Source organism: Mercenaria mercenaria, chromosome 2 (assembly GCF_021730395.1).
Source record: "Mercenaria mercenaria strain notata chromosome 2, MADL_Memer_1, whole genome shotgun sequence".
NCBI lineage: Eukaryota > Metazoa > Mollusca > Bivalvia > Venerida > Veneridae > Mercenaria > Mercenaria mercenaria.
The window spans coordinates 50242273-50259747 of record NC_069362.1 but is presented as its reverse complement, the minus strand read 5'-3'; the positions used below and the strand labels follow the sequence as shown (position 1 = coordinate 50259747).

At 37.9% G+C, this 17475-nt stretch overlaps 2 protein-coding genes across 2 annotated transcripts in view; one reads left to right on the top strand and one right to left on the bottom strand.

Annotated features, from left to right (window-relative positions):
- Positions 1–17475, bottom strand: part of LOC128555113 (target of rapamycin complex subunit lst8-like) — a 494046-nt gene that overhangs the window by 216855 nt on the left and 259716 nt on the right. The gene's annotated exons all lie outside the window — the stretch shown is intronic.
- LOC123562751 (ubiquitin carboxyl-terminal hydrolase 42-like) overlaps positions 1–17475 on the top strand; it is a 38275-nt gene that overhangs the window by 7086 nt on the left and 13714 nt on the right. Inside the window, exons 5-6 of the mRNA XM_053536572.1 lie at positions 9462–9988; positions 15698–15930. Coding sequence (XP_053392547.1) covers positions 9462–9740 — 279 coding nt within the window. The 3' untranslated portion in view covers positions 9741–9988; positions 15698–15930. The remainder of the gene's footprint in view (positions 1–9461; positions 9989–15697; positions 15931–17475) is intronic.

The window sequence follows — 17475 nt, the reverse complement described above, 5'->3', positions numbered from 1 at the left end:
ATTTTGCAGTCAGTAAACGGATAAATTATCGGAAGAAGAAGCTCTTACTGGTTTGTTTAGTTACAACTGATATTAAAAATGATTTTAATTCTTATTTTTCGAGAAATAAACAAATCGGCGAAACATTAAATTGTATTTTCTTCTAGTTTTTGAAATCATAAGTAGATCGTCTATGTTTGGCGAAACGAAACAACTTTTTTATGAAAAGATTTAAATAAGAGGTAATTTAACCGTAAACTTCAATGTCAGATACTGCCAATTGCTGCTAAATGTCTTCGTATCATCACAATTTGTAAAATATATTGTTCAAACTGGAGAAAAGTGTAGTCGTAACCGGATATAATATTTTGGGTAAATATCGAGCTGTGTTATGAAATTTTAAGAAAAAAACTAAAAACAAACTGAAACTGGTAGACGATACTGTCAGTACATCAATCATTAGCCGACTCAGGCCATTCAGGCCTTTGATTTTTATTAGTCCCCTACTATTCAAAACTTACAATTTCTGTTTATTTAAATCACCCCCACAAAAAAAACAAAAAAACAAAAATTGCTATATCATAACATATTATAATAACTAGAAATTGCTTTTGTAAACTAGAGTGTGTCTGTAGGACACAGGGTGTGCCCCCCACTGGTACATTTGTCACAAATAAGGGGCAATAATTCAAATGTTTGTAGTCTCAGTTTGAGGGTATAGCCTCAACAAACATTTTCTGAAAAGGATTCATTATTCTAGGCCATATACTTCTTGAGCTATGTGCATCACAAACAAAGAATCCACTATTTTGGCTATTTCAAGGGCCATAACTCTGTAATAAGAGCTAAGATTCTTAAGAAGAATGCCAAGTGTGCAAGGTCACATCACGATAAAGACTCCAGCAAGGTTTTCTGAATTTACATCAAATACTTTTTGAGTTAGGCACATAATTAGGTGAAAATGTACATTTTTGACTATTTCAGGGGCCATAAGTCTAAAAATAGGGCGGACCCAAATGAAAAATAGGAGGTGCGCAAATTCATATCATGATTAAGACTCATGCAAGGTTTCATGAATTTATATCAAATACTTTTTGAGCTAGGCATGTCACAAGGTGAAAATGTGCATTTTTGACTACCAGTAGGGGACTATAAGAATGCGCTTTTCCGTCATTCCGTCCGTCCGTCTGTCCGCAATTTCGTGTCCGGTCCATAACTCTGTCATCCATGAAGGGATTTTAATATTACTTGGCACAAATGTTCCCCATGATGAGACGATGTGTTGTGCGCAAAACCCGGATCCCTGGCTCAAAGGTCAAGGTCACAATTGGAGGTCAAAGGTCAACAGGGTTTTTTTCCTGTCCGGTCCACAACTCTCCCATCCTTGAAGGGATTTTAGTATTACTTGGCGTAAATGTTCATCATGATGAGATGACGTGTCGTGCACAAATCCCGGACCCCTAGCTCAAAGGTCAAGGTCACAATTGGAGGTCAAAGGTCAGCAGGGCTTTTTTCTTGTCCGGTCCATAACTCTCCCATCCATGAAGGGATTTTAATATTACTTAGCACAAATGTTTCCCATGAGGAGACGACATGTCATGCGCAAAACCTGGACCCCTAGCTTAAAGGTCAAGGTCACAATTGGAGGTCAAAGGTCAACAAGGCTTTTTTCCTGTCCGGTCCATACCTCTCCCATCCATGAAGGGATTTTAATATTACTTGGCACAAATGTACCTCATAATAAGACGATGTGTCATGCACAACTTTCAGACCCCAAGCTCAAAGGTCAAGGTCACACTTAGCAGTCAAATGTTAACATAGCATGAACGGTCTGTTTCGTGTACGGTCCATAACTCTGACATTCATGAAGGGACTTTAATATCACTTAGCACAAGTGTTTCCCATGATGAGACGACGTGTCATGCGCGAATCCCGGACTCCTAGCTTAAAGGTCAAGGTCACAATTGGGGGTCAAAGGTCAACAGAATTTTTTTCCTGTCCCGTCCGTAACTCTGCCATCCATGAAGGGATTTTAATATTACTTGGCACAAATGTTCCCCATGATGAGACAACATGTCTTGCGCAACACCCAGTACCCTAGCTTAAAGGTCAAGGTCACACTTTGAGATCAAAGGTCAAGAGGATTTTTTTCCTGTCCGGTCTATTCCTTTGTCATGCAAAGCAGGATTTAGAAATCAATTGGCACAAATATTCTCCTGGATGAGACAGCATGTCATGCGCAAAAACCAGTCCCTAGGTCTAAGGTCAAGGTCATATTTAGAGGTCAAAGGTCAGATTCAAGAATGACTTTGTATGGAACATTTCTTCTTCATGCATGGAGGGATTTTGATGTAACTTGGACCAAATGTTCACCATCATGAGGCACCCTTGTTTTTAGATTACATCCCTTTGTTGTTACTATAAATAGATTTTATTGTAACTTTTTTATTACTGGTGGTAGAGACAAATGGAGACCACTTTCCTATGGTACAGCATGCATGTTGCATCCAATTTTTTAGTGTATTTTGACCTATCTCTACCTGGTAAAGAGTTTCTTGTGGACTTATATTATATAGTTTTTTTTTTTTTTTTTTTAAATCCCCCGCCGTGACGGAGGGATTATAGGAAAGGTCTGCGTCCGTCCTTCCTTCCGTAACAAAATCGTGTCCGGTCCATATCTTTTGAACCCATTGACATATTTCCATTATATTAACAACAAATGTTAAACTCACCAAGGCGATGTGCAGAACCCATATTCCAACTGTGCTAGGTCAAGGTCAAGGTCACACTTGGGGATCAAAGGTCTTGGGGTGATATTTCATGTCCTGTCCATATCTTTTGAACCCCATGACATATTTCCATTATATTAACAACAAATGTTAAACTCACCAAGGCGATGTGCAGAACCCTTGTTCCAACTGCGCTGGGTCAAGGTCAAGGTCACATTTGGGGATCAAAGATCATGGGGTGATATTTCGTGTCCGGTCCATATCTTTTGAACCCCTTTACATAATTCCATTATATTAACACCAAATGTTTAACTCGCCAAGGCAATGTGCAGAACCCATGTTCCAACTGCGCTAGGTCATGGTCAAGGTCACACTTGGGGATCAAAGGTCATGGGATGATATTTTGTGTCTGATCTCTAACTTTTTAACACCTTGAAGGATTTTGAAGGTACTTGTCACAAATGCTCATCACATCAAGATGACTTGCAGTGCGCATGTTTCGTATGGCCCGCTTCAAGGTCAAGGTCAGGATTGAAAGGTTATATGTGTATATTGCTCACCATTGCCATGGTCTTGGTTTTATTAATCCCCCACCACAAGTGGTGGGGGGTTATAGGAATGGTCTCCGTCCCTCCTTCCGTCCGTCCTTCTGTCCGCCCGTCCTTCCATCCGTCTGTCCGTAACACTGTTGTGTCCGCTCCATATCTCCTAAACCCCTTAAAGAATTTTCATGAAACTTGGGTCAAATGATCACCTCATCAAGACAATGTGCAGAAACCATGAGTCAGCCTTGTCGGCTCAAGGTCAAGGTCACAACTCAAGGTAAAAGGTTTGAGCCTGCCATTTTGTGTCCGCTCTATATTTCCTAACCCCTTGAAGGAATTTTACAAAACTTGGGTCAAATGATCACCTCATCAAGACGTTGTGCAGAACCCTTAAGTCAGCCATGCTGGCTCAAGGTCAAGGTCACAACTTAGGGTCAAATGTTTGAGCCTTCCATTTCATGTCCGCTCTATATCTCCTAAACCCCTTGAAGGATTTTCATGAAACTTGGGTCAAATGATCACCTCATCAAGACAATGTGCAGAACCCATGAATCAGCCTTGTCGGCTCAAGGTCAAGGTCACAACTCAAGGTAAAAGTTTTGAGCCTTCCATTTGGTGTCCGCTCTATATCTCCTAAACCCCTTGAAGGAATTTTATAAAACTTGTGTCAAATGATTACCTCATCAAAACGATGTGCAGAAATTATGAGTCAACCATGCAGCTCAAGGTCAAGGTAACAACTAAGGGTCGAAGGTTTGAGCCTTCCATTTTGTGTCCACTCTGTATCTCCTAAACCCCTTGAAGGATTTTCATCAAACTTGGGTCAAATGATCACCTCATCAAGAACTCATGAGTCAGTCATGTCAACTCAAGGTCAAGGTCACAACTGAAGGTCAAACGTTTTAGCTCTGTATCTCCTAAACCCCTTGAAGGGTTTTCATGAAACTTTGGTCAAATCATCACCTCATAAGACGTTGTGCAGAATTTATGATTCAGCCATGTCAGTTCAAGGTCAAGGTCACAGCTAAAATCAAAAATCGTCAAAATGAAAGTGTTAACAGGTAAAGTTTTATGCAAATAGTTTCCCAATTTTTAGCTCACCTGGGCCTAGGGCTTTGATATCTGGTATGTAGCATCATCTAGTAGTCCTCTACCAAAATTATTCAAATTATCCCCCTAAGGTCACAATATGGCCCTGCCCCGGGGGTCACATGGTTAATATAGCCTTATATAGGGAAAACTTTGAAAATCTTTTTGTACGAAACCACATAGCCTAGGGCTTTCATATTTGGTGTGGAGCATCATCCGGTGGTCCTCTACCAAGATTATTCAAATTATCCCCCTAGGGTCAAATGTGACCCCGCCCTGGGGGTCACATGGTTTATATAGACTTATATAGGGAAAACTTTGAAAATCTTCTTGTACAAAACCACACAGCCTAGGGCTTTGATATTTGGTATGTAGCATCATCTACTAAGATTATTCAAATTATCCCCCAGGGTCAAATATGGCTCCACCCCGGGGGTCCCAAGTTTTACATAGACTTATATAGGAAAAAAGTTTAAAAATCTTCTTGTCTGAAACCTCAACACTTAGACATTTGATATTTGGTTTGTAGCATTGTCTTATGGTCCTCAACTAAAATTGTTCAAATTGTACCCCATAGGTGAAAAGAGGCCCTGCCCTGGAGGTCCCAAGTTTATGTAGACTTATATAGGAAAAGGCTTTAAAAATCTTTTTGTAAGAAACCATACAACCTAGGCTTTTAATATTTGGTATGATGCATTGTCTAGAAGTCCACTACCAAATTTGTTCGAATTATGCCCCTGGGGTTAAAAGAGGCCCAGCCCTGGGATCACTTAGTTATACTGTGGGTTATATAGGAAAAAGTACTTAAAAAATCATCTGATCCTATTTACAAGACTGTTTAATTATAATTACCTGATGACCTCAAGTAATATGATGTCACTTGACTGTGACCTTGACCTACTGACCTTCTTTCTAGTTTTTAGCTCAACTATTCGAAGAATAAGTAGAGCTATCCTACTCACCACGGTGTCGGCGTCGGCATCACACCCTGGTTAAGTTTTTAGTACCGGTCCACATTTTGAAAAAGTCTTTTGAGATAAAGCTTTGAAACTTTAAACACTTGTTTACCATCACCATCACCATATCCAGTTGTAGACAAGAGTACATAACTCCATCAAGCATTTTGGCTGAATTGTGGCCCCTTCTGACTTAGAAATCTTATTTATTTTTTCGTACCAGTTTATATTTTGTGTTAAGTGTTTGACATATGGCTTTGAAACTTTTATATCTTGTTCAGTATTATAGTCTCTATCAATAGGCAAGAGTACATAACTCTGTCATCTTTTTTGGCTGAATTATGGCCCTTTTTGAATTTGGAAATTGGTTCTGTTTTCGTATATGTCCATGTTTTGTCAAGACTACTTGACATATGGCTTTTAGACTTTAAACACTTGTTTATCATTATGATTGCCATCTGTAGGCAAGAGTACATAACTCTGACAACAATTTTGGCTGAATTATGGCCCTTTTTGGACTTCGAAATTTTTGTCAAATCTATTTGAACTGTGGCTTTGAAACTTTTAACACTAGTATATCAACATGATTTCCATCTGTAGGCAAGTGTACATAACTCTTTCAACTATTTTGACTGAATTATGACCCTTTTTGGACTTGGAAATTAGTTAAATTTTTTATACAAGTCCATAATTTGCCTAACATATAGCTTGACATATTTGCCATCATGGTCACACATTGCCATTTAGTGCAAGACTAATCGAAATCCACAAATACAGGAACATTTTTTGTTTAATCCATTTTTTTTTTTTGTCTGAAAATCTATGGAAATATTTTGACCCCATTCTTCAATCAATTCTTCAAATAGTCCAGCTCGCTGTCATCCGACAGCTCTTGTTAGCTCACCTGAGCACAAAGTGCTCAGGGTGAGGCATTGTGATCTCTCACCATCCGGCGTCCGTCCACACTTTCCTTTAAACAACATCTCCTCCTAAACCAACAGGCCAATTTTGATGAAACTTCACATGGATGTTCCTTGGATGGTCTTCTTTAAAAAATGTTCAAAGAATTGAATTCCATGCAGAACTCTGACCAAAAGGAAAAACTTTAAAAATCTTCTTCTCAAAAACCAGGAGCCATAGAGCTTAGATATTTGGTGTGAAGCATTGCCTAGTGTACCCCTACCAAATTCTTTCAGATCATGACCCATGGGTCAAAATTGACCCCGTCCCAGCAGGGTTTTTTCTTGCTGTTTTGGGAACATAGCCTATACCCCCAAAATTGGGAATTTTGACGCGTAAATGTTCCAGATTGAGAAATATTTAGTCCCATAGGATATAGTAAGGATGTGTTTAAGCACTTTCTCATACACTTGTTTCACATTGTACAATCTCTTTAACATACTGCCATTATAAAATTGTCCATAATTTGGTCAATGTTTGTGCAATTTTGATGATTTTTTTTTCAGAATGTAGATTGGGAATTTTTGCACTCATTTTGGGAAAAAAACATACTTTTTGGCATTGGGAATATAGCCCAATAACGGCTATAAAAACGGCCGAAAAAAAACCCTGCCCAGGGGTCACTTGATTTTACATAGAAAAATCTTAAAAAATCTTCTTCTTGAAAACCAGAAGCCCTAGACCTTAGATATTTGACATGTAGCATTGCTTATTGAACCTCTACTAAAGTTGTTCAAATCATGACCCCGGGATCAAAATTGACCCTGCCCCAGGGGTCACTTGATTTTACATATGAAAATCTTCAAAAAAATTCTAAAAATAAACCAGAAGGCCTAGAGCTTAGATATTTCACCTGTAGCATTGCCTAGTGGACCTCTACAATATTTGTTCAAATCATGACCCCCAGGGTCAAAATTGACCCCGCCCCAGGGGTCACTTGATTTTACATAGAAAAATCTTAAAAAATCTTCTTCTTGAAAACCAGAAGCCCAAGAGCTTAGATATTTGAAATATAGCATTGCCTAGTGGATTTCTACTAAAGTTGTTCAAATCATGACCCCGGGATCAAAATTGACCCCGCCCTTGGAGTCACTTGATTTTACATATGAAAATCTTCAAAAAATTTCTTAAAATAAACCAAAAGGCCTAGATCTTAGATATTTGACATGTAGCATTGCCTAGTAGACTCTACAAAATTTGTTCAGATCATGACCCCCAGGGTCAAATTGACCCCGCCCCATGGTGTTACTTGATTGTACATAGAAAAATCTTCAAAATTTTCTAAAAATAAACCAGAAGGCCTAGAGCTTAGATATTTGACATGTAGCGTTGCCTAGTGGACCTCTTCAAAATTTGTTTAAATCTTGAACCCCCCCCCCCCCCCCGGGTCCAGCCCCAGAGGTTACTTGATTGTACATAGGGAAATCTTCATAAATTTGCTTAAAATAAACCAGAAGGCCTAGATCTTAGATATTCAATATGTAACATTGCCTATTAGACTTCTACAAACTTAGTTCAAATCATGACCCCCGGGGTAAAATTGGCCCCCCCTCCAGGGGTTACTTGATTGTACATCGGAAAATTTTCCAAAAAATTTCTGAAAATCATCAGTTTGACATTTCAAACATGTAGCTCATATTACTCTGGTGAGCGATCCAGGGTCTTCATGACCCTCTTGTTTAAGATACAGCCTAGAAATTTTGATGACATACACAGTTTTGCACACAAATCGTAAAACTGAATTTCATTGACCCATGAATGTGATCTACTGACTTTCTTAATATTTTATCATCAGTTTGACATTTTAAAACATGTAGCTAATATTGAGCTCAGGTGAGCGATCAAGGGTCATCATGACCCTCTTCTTAAATGTTTGTACAGAATTGCTGTAGCCTAACAGCCAGTCCAGGTTACAAGCAATTTAAATATTTATTAGCTCAAAATCTGTTCATGATTTAAATGATAAGCCATCAGTCCTGTCAGAAGCAGTCAGCAAAGTGGCAGACATCTAAGAGCATACTGATTTCCAAGGTTTGACTTCATGTTTATCGGAGATGTAAAAGTGCCATCAGATCACCAGTGTCTTGCTGAAAGGTGTATGAGATGCTTGACAAGATTTTAGCTCACTTGTCACAAAGTGGCAAGGTGAGCTTTTGTGATCACGCAGCATCCGTCGTCCGTGCATGCGTGCGTCCGTAAACTTTTGCTTGTGACCACTCTAGAGGTCACATTTTTCAATGGATCTTCATGAAAATAGGTGAGAATGTTCATCTTAATGATATCTAGGTCAAGTTTGAGCTTGGGTCACATGCCATTAAAAACTAGTTCAGTAGGTCAAATAATAAAAAAAACCTTGTGACCTCTCTGGAGGCCATATTTTTCATGGGAACTGTATGAAAGTTGGTCTGAATGTTCATCTTGATGATATCTAGGTCAGGTTTGAAACTGGGTCAACTGTGGTCAAAAACTAGGTCAGTAGGTTTAAAAATAGAAAAACCTTGTGACCTCTCTAGAGGTCATATTTTTCACTGGATCTTCAGGAAAATTGGTCTGAATGTTCACCTTGATATCTAGGTCAAGTTCGAAACTGGGTAACTTGTGGTCAAAAAATTAGGTCAGTACGTATAAAAATAGAAAAACCTTCGGACCTCTCTAGAGGCCATATTTTTCATGAGATCTTCATGAAAATTGGTGAGAATGTCCACCTTGATGATATCTAGGTTAAGTTCAAAACTGGGTCACGTGTCAGAGGCCATATTTTTAAATGGATCTTCATGAAAATTGGTCAGATTTTTTATCTTGATGATATCAAGTTCAAAACTAGGTCACATGAGCTAAAAAAACTAGGTCACTATGTCAAATAATAGAAGAAACGACGTCATACTCAGTTCAAAACTGGGTCATGTGGGGACAGGTGAGCGATTCAGGACCATCATGGTCCTCTTGTTTTACATTTCCTTGGACAGATATTTTTTTCATTTTAAAAATCAGTTTGAAACTTTGGTAAGTTAAAAATTGGTCTACAACTGAGAAATTTACTGAGCCAGGTTCATTGATTTATTAACTTACTTTTTATGGAAAGTTATAGCAATGATAAAGTTAAAAACTTGAGAAAATTGACTTGTGCCAAATCAGAGCTTTATGCATGTTGAGACGTCTGCAAAGCCTAGAAATTGTTAAAATGATCATTGTTGTTTTTGAAGGCTGAGAATGAGAAGAAAATCAAACCTCAGACAAATGAATTTGGATATTCACCAACAGTTATCAAGACTTCTGCAAATAACCACCAGCAGTTAAAGAAGCATAAGAAACACAAGAAGAGAAAGCACCATGAAAGAGAGCACAACTACGCTGAAGTGTGTGACGACTCTATCAGCAGGTCTCATAAAAAGAAGAAAAAGAAGAAGCATAAGCACAAGGACCGTGACGAGGACAGAGAGGAAAGAAAACACAAGAAACATAAAAGGAGAAAGATGAGGTAGAGAGACAGAGGGATAGAAGTACTGATGACGAAGAGAGACAACATAAGAAGAAGGATGATAGAGAGATTGACGAGGGATACAGGCAAAAATACAGAGAGTATGAGAGGGATTATAAACACCACAAACGCAAACATGGAAGAGAAGCAAGCGAGAAATCACATATAAAAGGAGACATGATTCAGAGTCTTCCACAGAATTTGTGTGGGTAGTGAAAACAGTTCCTGTACAGGGATCAGTCTCTGAGCCAGGTAGGTCAACTTTTGTAGTGGTAAATGTGTTGTTTTAAAACATTTGACAAACTTCAGATAATTTCAAACTTTCTGCAAGATCAGGTTTAGGTATATATGTTTTGTTGTTAATGTTTTCTCAATTTCATTTGAAAGCATTCTTAAAAATGTTGTTGTCATTCTCTTTGTACATCATTTGTACTGAAACTAACTTCATTATACCCCCACAAAACAAAGTTTGGGGTGGGGGTGTATATAGATGTGAGCTTGGCGGTCGGTCGGTTGTTCGGTCCGTTGGTTTTCATGGTTTCCGGATGATAACTCTTGAAAGGCTTGACTGATTTAAATATTTTTTGGTACACAGACCTGGTGCAACATCAGAAAATACAGGTCAAGTTTGAATTTGGGGTCAGTAGGTCAAAGGTAAAGCTCATAGTGACCCTGAACAGTAAAACGGTTTCCGGATGATAACTCATGAAAGGCTTGACCGATTTAAATAATTTTTGGTACACAGGTGTAACATCATAAAATACAAGTTAGGTTCGACTTTGAGGCCTGTAGGTCAATGGTTAAGGCCACAGTTACTCGGAAGAGTTAAATGGTTTTTGGATGATAACTTGAGAACGTTTGGGCCTAGCATCCTAAATTTTATTACACAGGTGTAACATTATTAAATACAGGTCAAGTTTTACTTTGAGATCAGTAGGTCAAAGGTCAAGGTCATAGTGACTTGGAACAGTTAAACTGTTTAAGGATGATAACTTGAGAGCGCTTGGGTCTAGGATCATAGTTTTTGTACACAGGTTGTACACAGGTATAACATGATTGAATACAGGTCCCATTCGACTTTGAGGCTAGTAGGTCAAAGATCAAGGTCACAATAATACAAAACAGTTAAACGGTTTCCGGATGATAACTTGAGAATGCTTGGGCCTAGGATCATGAAAATTGATAGGGAGGTTGGTTAGGACCAGAAGATGACCCATTATTATTTTCAACCGCCTCAATAGCCTAGTGGTACGGTGTCCGCTTCGAGTGCGGGAGGTCGTGGGTTCAGTCCCCGGCCGCGTCATACCAAAGATGTGAAAAATGGTACCAGTAACTCCCTTGCTTGGCCCTCAGCATTCAAGGGAAACAAGCCTCTTATCTCATACCCTTGTTGCGATGGGTTCCATCAGGAATGAAGTGTCGAGAGTGATTAATAAGTTGTTCAACTTCTTTCACAATTGTCCTAAAATAAATTGTGTATAAACTAATTATTTTGAGGTCAGTAGGTCAAAGGTCAAGGTCACAGTGACCCAGAACATTTAAACTGTTTTCAGACAATAACTTCAGAATGCTTGGGACTAGGATCACGAAACTTAATAGGGAGGTTGGTCATGACCAGCAGATGACCTGTAATGATTTTGAGTTCCAAAGGTCAGAGTGATCGAGAACATTTGAACTTTTTTCAGACAATAACTTGAGAATGCTTGGGCCAAGGTTCTTGGCCAAGGTTCTTGAAACTTCATAGGGAGGTTGATCATGACCAGCAGATGACCTCTATTGATTTTGAGGTCAGTAGGTCAAAGGTCAAGTAATTTCAGCTTTGACATTGGCTTAATTCTGTGACATATTGTTTGGGTATTATTGGTCACTCCTTTCTTTCTTTCAAGAACCTTTGACACAACACTTAAAATTCAGACACCTGACGATAATTACCTGCTTTCATCTTACCACTCTTTTTATACACCCAAAGGGTAGTGATGGGCAAATCAGTTAGATTTGTCAACCGATTGATTGGCATAAATGGACAAGCCAACCGATTCTATTAATCGGACATAATCAGATAATCGGTTATTTTAGTTCATTTGACATTTTATGTTTTATATCATTGCTTACGAAATGAACCATATGGAAATTCAATATCCTATTTCTATTGTATCCCTTCATAAACACGAGTAAGTTAACAGGGTAAAAGTAAGTTATTTATGGAGATAGTAAACTTCAAATCAGATAAAATGTTTTTAGCTCACCTTTCACGTAGTGACAAGGTGAGCTTTTGTGATTACCCTTTGTCCGTCGTGCGTGCGTCCGTGCATCAACGATTCCTTGTCTGCACGATAGTGGTTTCATTTATGATTTTATTTTAACCAAACTTGCACACAACTTGTATCACCATAAGAACTCGGTTCCTTTTTTGAACTGGCCAGATTCCATCATGGGTTCCAGAGTTATGGCCCCTGAAAGGGCCAAAATTAGCTATTTTGACCTTGTCTGCACAATAGCAGCTTTATTTATGATTTGATTTTTACCAAACTGGCACACAACTTGTGTCATCAGAAGATCTTAGTTCCTTTCTTGAACTGGCCAGATTCCATTATGGGTTCCAGAGTTATGGCCCCTGACCTTGTCTGCATAATAGCAGCTTCAGTTTAACCAAACTTGCACACAACTTGTATCACCATAAGATCTTGGTTCCTTTCTTGAACTGGTGAGATTTCATTATGGGTTCCAGAGTGATGGCCTTATGGTCTTTAGGTCAAGTTCGAATCGTGGTCATATGGGGTCAAAAACTAGGTCACAGAGTCAAATCAAAGGAATAGCTATTTAACACATTCGAGGCCACATTTATGACCATATCTTAATGAAACTTAGTCAGAATGTTAATCTTGATGATCTTTAGGTCAATAGGTCAGGTGAGCGATGCAGGGCCTTCATGGCCCTCTTGTTTTTCTTTTTGGTTAAATTTTTTCCCTTTGTTGTTCCTGTCCTTTGGACTTGTCCTCAAGTGCAATGATAACAGGTGAGCGATATAGGGCCATCATGGCCCTCTTGTCTTGGTGTTTGATTACTTTCATTGCAGGTTAAGTGGGGGTGTGGGAGCAGCATCCCCAATTAGTAATATATTCAAAGGTTATTGCTCTCTATTTTTAGAGGGGTGGGGAGGGGGTATATGTTAGTTAATGGGGATCAAGCGGGGATGTGGGGCAGTAGCCCCATAAAAAAGTCACCAAAAATAGTTTGGTCTATGGAAGCGTTAATCAAAACAATCATAAATATTTACACAATTACCTTTTCCATTAAATGTCAAATTCATCAAGACTGTTGTTCATTGAGTTTGTGATTTCTCTCAGTGGTACAAGTTTTTCTGCCTTTTTTGCTAATTTTTTTTTCATTGTATGCTTTGATTTCTATGTCTGTAGGGTTGTACAAAGGGTGATATATTTGCTTTATCAGTTCAAAAAATTTCAAAAATGAGTCCTCAGCTTGTACTAGGTACTGTTTTCAGATACAGTAGTGTGCAAAGTAGCTGTCATACAATGATTTGGTGCTGCCATTTCTCGGTAATGATGCCTTAAGAGCTCACCAAGTATTCCTGATTGTATTTATGTGAACACCCATGTCTTTGTCAACAAATGTAATATTGTGGTTCACGGTGAGATACCTAAAACCTTCTACATTAAGGCTGGCATATGCTCGCCAGCAGTCTGAATAAATAGATGTACTAGTGAGAATGTATTCTTTAATAATAGAAACCAGTGTGTCTGCACTTCTGTCTGCAACACATTTAAAAAAGGATCTTTTACTGTCTCGTTCAATGCCACCAGAAACCTACACACCGTCTACACATCGTCCTTTGTGGTATTTTCTTTTACCGAACCAAGTCTTGCTCTGATCGATTTCAACAAACTTACCTACTCTACCCATCTGCTCTGAAAACCTCTTCAAGATTTCAACACAAACCTTCCTAGCAAAGTTTTTCCAATCCACAATAGTGTGCTCTGCAATCTCTAGTTCATGGCACACAAAACTTTGTTCAATTTTATATACCCAAAAATATGTGATCAACATTACCTTTTCTAGAGTTATAAATTACTGTTTGAAAACCAAGATCCATGTCTAAGGCCACACCAAATTGATATCTTGTTCTTCGGATTTTTTCTAAAAATATTTGGGGCAAGCGAGCGAAAAAAAAATTTATTTTTTTTCTCAAATCATCATTTATTGAAGTGAGCCAAGTGAGCAAAGAGCAATGGAATAAAAAAATATAAATAATCGCTTGTGTCATGTTTATCACCAAATCGAAGTATTTTTATTCGTAAGCCAGAAAAACAAATGTGTGTGAAGTAACATTTAGACAGCATACAATAAAAAGTAAGCAATATATCAGCGCTTTTATTATTCTGAAATGTCTTATTTATCCCATATCACTTAACAGTTTTCTCTGCTCATGACATTAGACCTTTTAACCCTTGAAGTGCTGGACAACATGTATCTATTACAAATGCAGATCACACAGCACTCTATTGAACCTATTAATCTGAGGTGGTACTACTCGGTGCCAAGTCTGCAGACTGGGTTTTACTGTCAGAAATCAAAAGAAAATCCAGCACTTTGAGAGTTTGACTATTTTCTCTGCTTAATTTTGTAAAAACCATATATCTTCCAAAATCTGGGTGATCATAGATAACCTTGAGTTCTTCCGAGACATTGGAGGAAGCCATTTTTTGCAGAAGAGTAGTTTCCTTGGTGTAATTGACCCCAAAGAACCGTAAATACCAGAAAGAAAAAGATCCGAAACAACTAAATTATTTGTTTAGGGTGCCAAGTAATTAATTGGTCAGGGAAAAGTATAGTTGGCGATCGCGATCATGAATGCAAGGCTGACGATTATCCGATTGTCGCTGATTGTCAGCCCATCCCTACAGAAGGGATGTATTGTGTTATGCCCCCAGTGTCTGTCTGTCTGTCCATATGTCCATTAGTTATTTTGTGTCCGTTCTGTAACTCTTGAACCCCTTGAAGTATATCAACCAAACTTGACACAAATGTTCACCACATAGACACAACATGCAGAGTGCATGTTTCGGAGGCTTGCTTCAAGGTCAAGGTCACACTTAGGGGTCAAAGGTCATATGGCTTTGTTTCATGTCAAACAAACTTGACACAAATGTTCACCACATGGAGATGATGTGCAATTTGCATGTTTTTTGATGGCTAAGTCAGTGCAAAAAGCTCACTAGAGCATATATTTCTTGTTATTATTCTCCGACTATTTAAATAGATATTACTTGACTTGACCATTTCATAGCTGCTAGCATCTTAGTCACATCAGTTTTGCATGTGAGCAGATTTCTCTAAAACTACAAGGCATTATGTATTCAAACTTCACATATGTATTTTGCATCATGAGTTGACTTCACAGGACAAGTTAACTCACTCAAGCTTCTACATTGTCAAAAATCTGCACCTTTTTACTGAAGAATTTCTGGTAATGTTTTGCATGCAAAAAAGTTTTTCAAAAACAACCCGGTGAAATGCGTTCAAAACATACATCTTTTGCATCATGAGAAGACCAGGGCCCAGTTGTTCGAATCTTAAACAGGTTGATTAACTTTTAGGGTTATTTTTCGACATTTTAGAAGAGTTAGAATAACAATTGTATGAGTTAAGAATTATGAACTTTGAAAAATCTTTACAATAAAATCAAGACATCATACTTGTTTGTCCCATCAAGACTAGGTTATTTTAACAGCCAGTTAAAGTTTTGAACAAGTGGGCCCTGGTCATAGGCAAAGTTACATAACTCTATCTTATATTTTGTCAAAATTATATCTTTTTCAACTTAGGCTTTTAACCTGGGGCGTTCACCTCTGTAGGAAAGAGTCTTAGCCGGCTCGACCTATGCATCAACATATATATATAGCTTATTAATAAAAGGATTTTTGGCATAATCTGTTTCGACAGGAGGAAGACAGGTAAATGAGAACATAGCTGTAATCCCTCGGATGATGTTTGATGTGCAGCAGCATGGTCTCAAGATTGTCAACAAGAACAGACCCGTCACCATCTGTATAGAGCAATACAAAGAGAGAAGATATATCAGTGTATGGACAGCTCAAGAGAAACAGATATTTAAGGAGAAATACCCGCAGCATCAAAAAACTTTCAATCTTATTGCTTCATTTCTTTTGAAAAAGGTAAATTTTGACTTTTCATGAACATCATTTTATATGAGTTTCATGATTGTACATTTTAATATATCTGTTATGTTCAACAGTATATACTGGTACTGATGATAAACCCAAACAGAAAATGAGGTTTTTTACCTGTAACTTTTTTATTTCTGCAAATTGAGATCAATGGTCGGTATCAAAATAAAGCTTAACCTTTGCTGAAAATTTTACATAATTCAAATTTATATTTAGTAAGCAAACTCGCACCAAGTGAGGGCCTGAAAGGGGTATGTAAAAAGGGGACTTTATGAACGTTGACTGATGATAAATTCGAACCCTTTGTCATTTACAAAATTTTCTTGGTATTATTATATTGAAACTTTCCCCAGAAAGCTGCAACAGTCATTCCTGATCAAGTAATGAAAAGTTAACAAATGTCAGGCCTTCATGTTTTGACAGTGAGCATGCACAAAAAACACCCTCTTCCCCAGTAATTTTGGATAAATATTTTTTATACAAATTTATGTAATTCATTTATTTATACAGAATATTAACCAATTTTGGTTTTGTTACACCAGTTGATTAAGTGGAAACTATTAGATGGTGTGTTCAATTTTATAAATAACTGATTGCAATTGAATATTTCCAAGGTGTTCGACTTTATCATCTGTCCGGGTTTATCATCAGTACCAGTAGTTGTGTATTTCACTAACATGAGCAAAATTATTTTTAGTTACAATCTGAAAGTGTGACTACTGAAATAATTTTAGAATTTGTTGGTAAAATCTTCAGTATGTATGCCTGTTGTAGGTGCACTTAGGTCACTAAAATTAGAACGTCCAGTTACACCTGAAGTCACTTTTATCTCTCCTTCTAGGAAATACAATGTAGTTTGATATTTGCGGAGAAATAAATTTACACCAAAGCAGATTCCTGTTACCTGATATAATCAGTTGGCACCTTTTTGGAGAGAGTTTGTTGAATAGAAAAGGAATCTGACAATCTAGCCAACTTAATAGAGAACTTTAGAACATGTTTAGGCATAGTGATAACATTGATTTTGTATAGTAAAACAAAGAAAACATGGCCATTTTTTGCTGTTGCTATATTAAACAATTATTGCCTTTTGGTGAGGTCGATGATGTGGATTTTTCGACCTGATAAAAGCGATATTGACTGATGGCACAGCCCGAGGTTGATATTGCTTTTACCAGGTCAATAAATCCACATCTTGACTGAACCTAAAAGGCAACAATTGTTTTATTAGCTCACCTGTCGTCCGTCGTCCGTCCACAATTTCTTGTGAACAAGATAGAGACCACATTTTGCAAGCAATTTTGATCAGACTTGTATTGGCATGATATCTCAATTCCTTTCGAAAACTGGCAAGATCCCATCATGGGTTCTAGAGTTATTGCCCCTTAAAGGGCCAGAATTTGCTATTTTTGTGCGTCAACAATTTCTTGTCTGCACGATAGCAGCTTCATTTATGGTTTGAATTTAACCAAACTTGCACACAACTTGTATCACCATAAGATCTTGGTTCCTTTCTTGAACTGGCCAGATCCC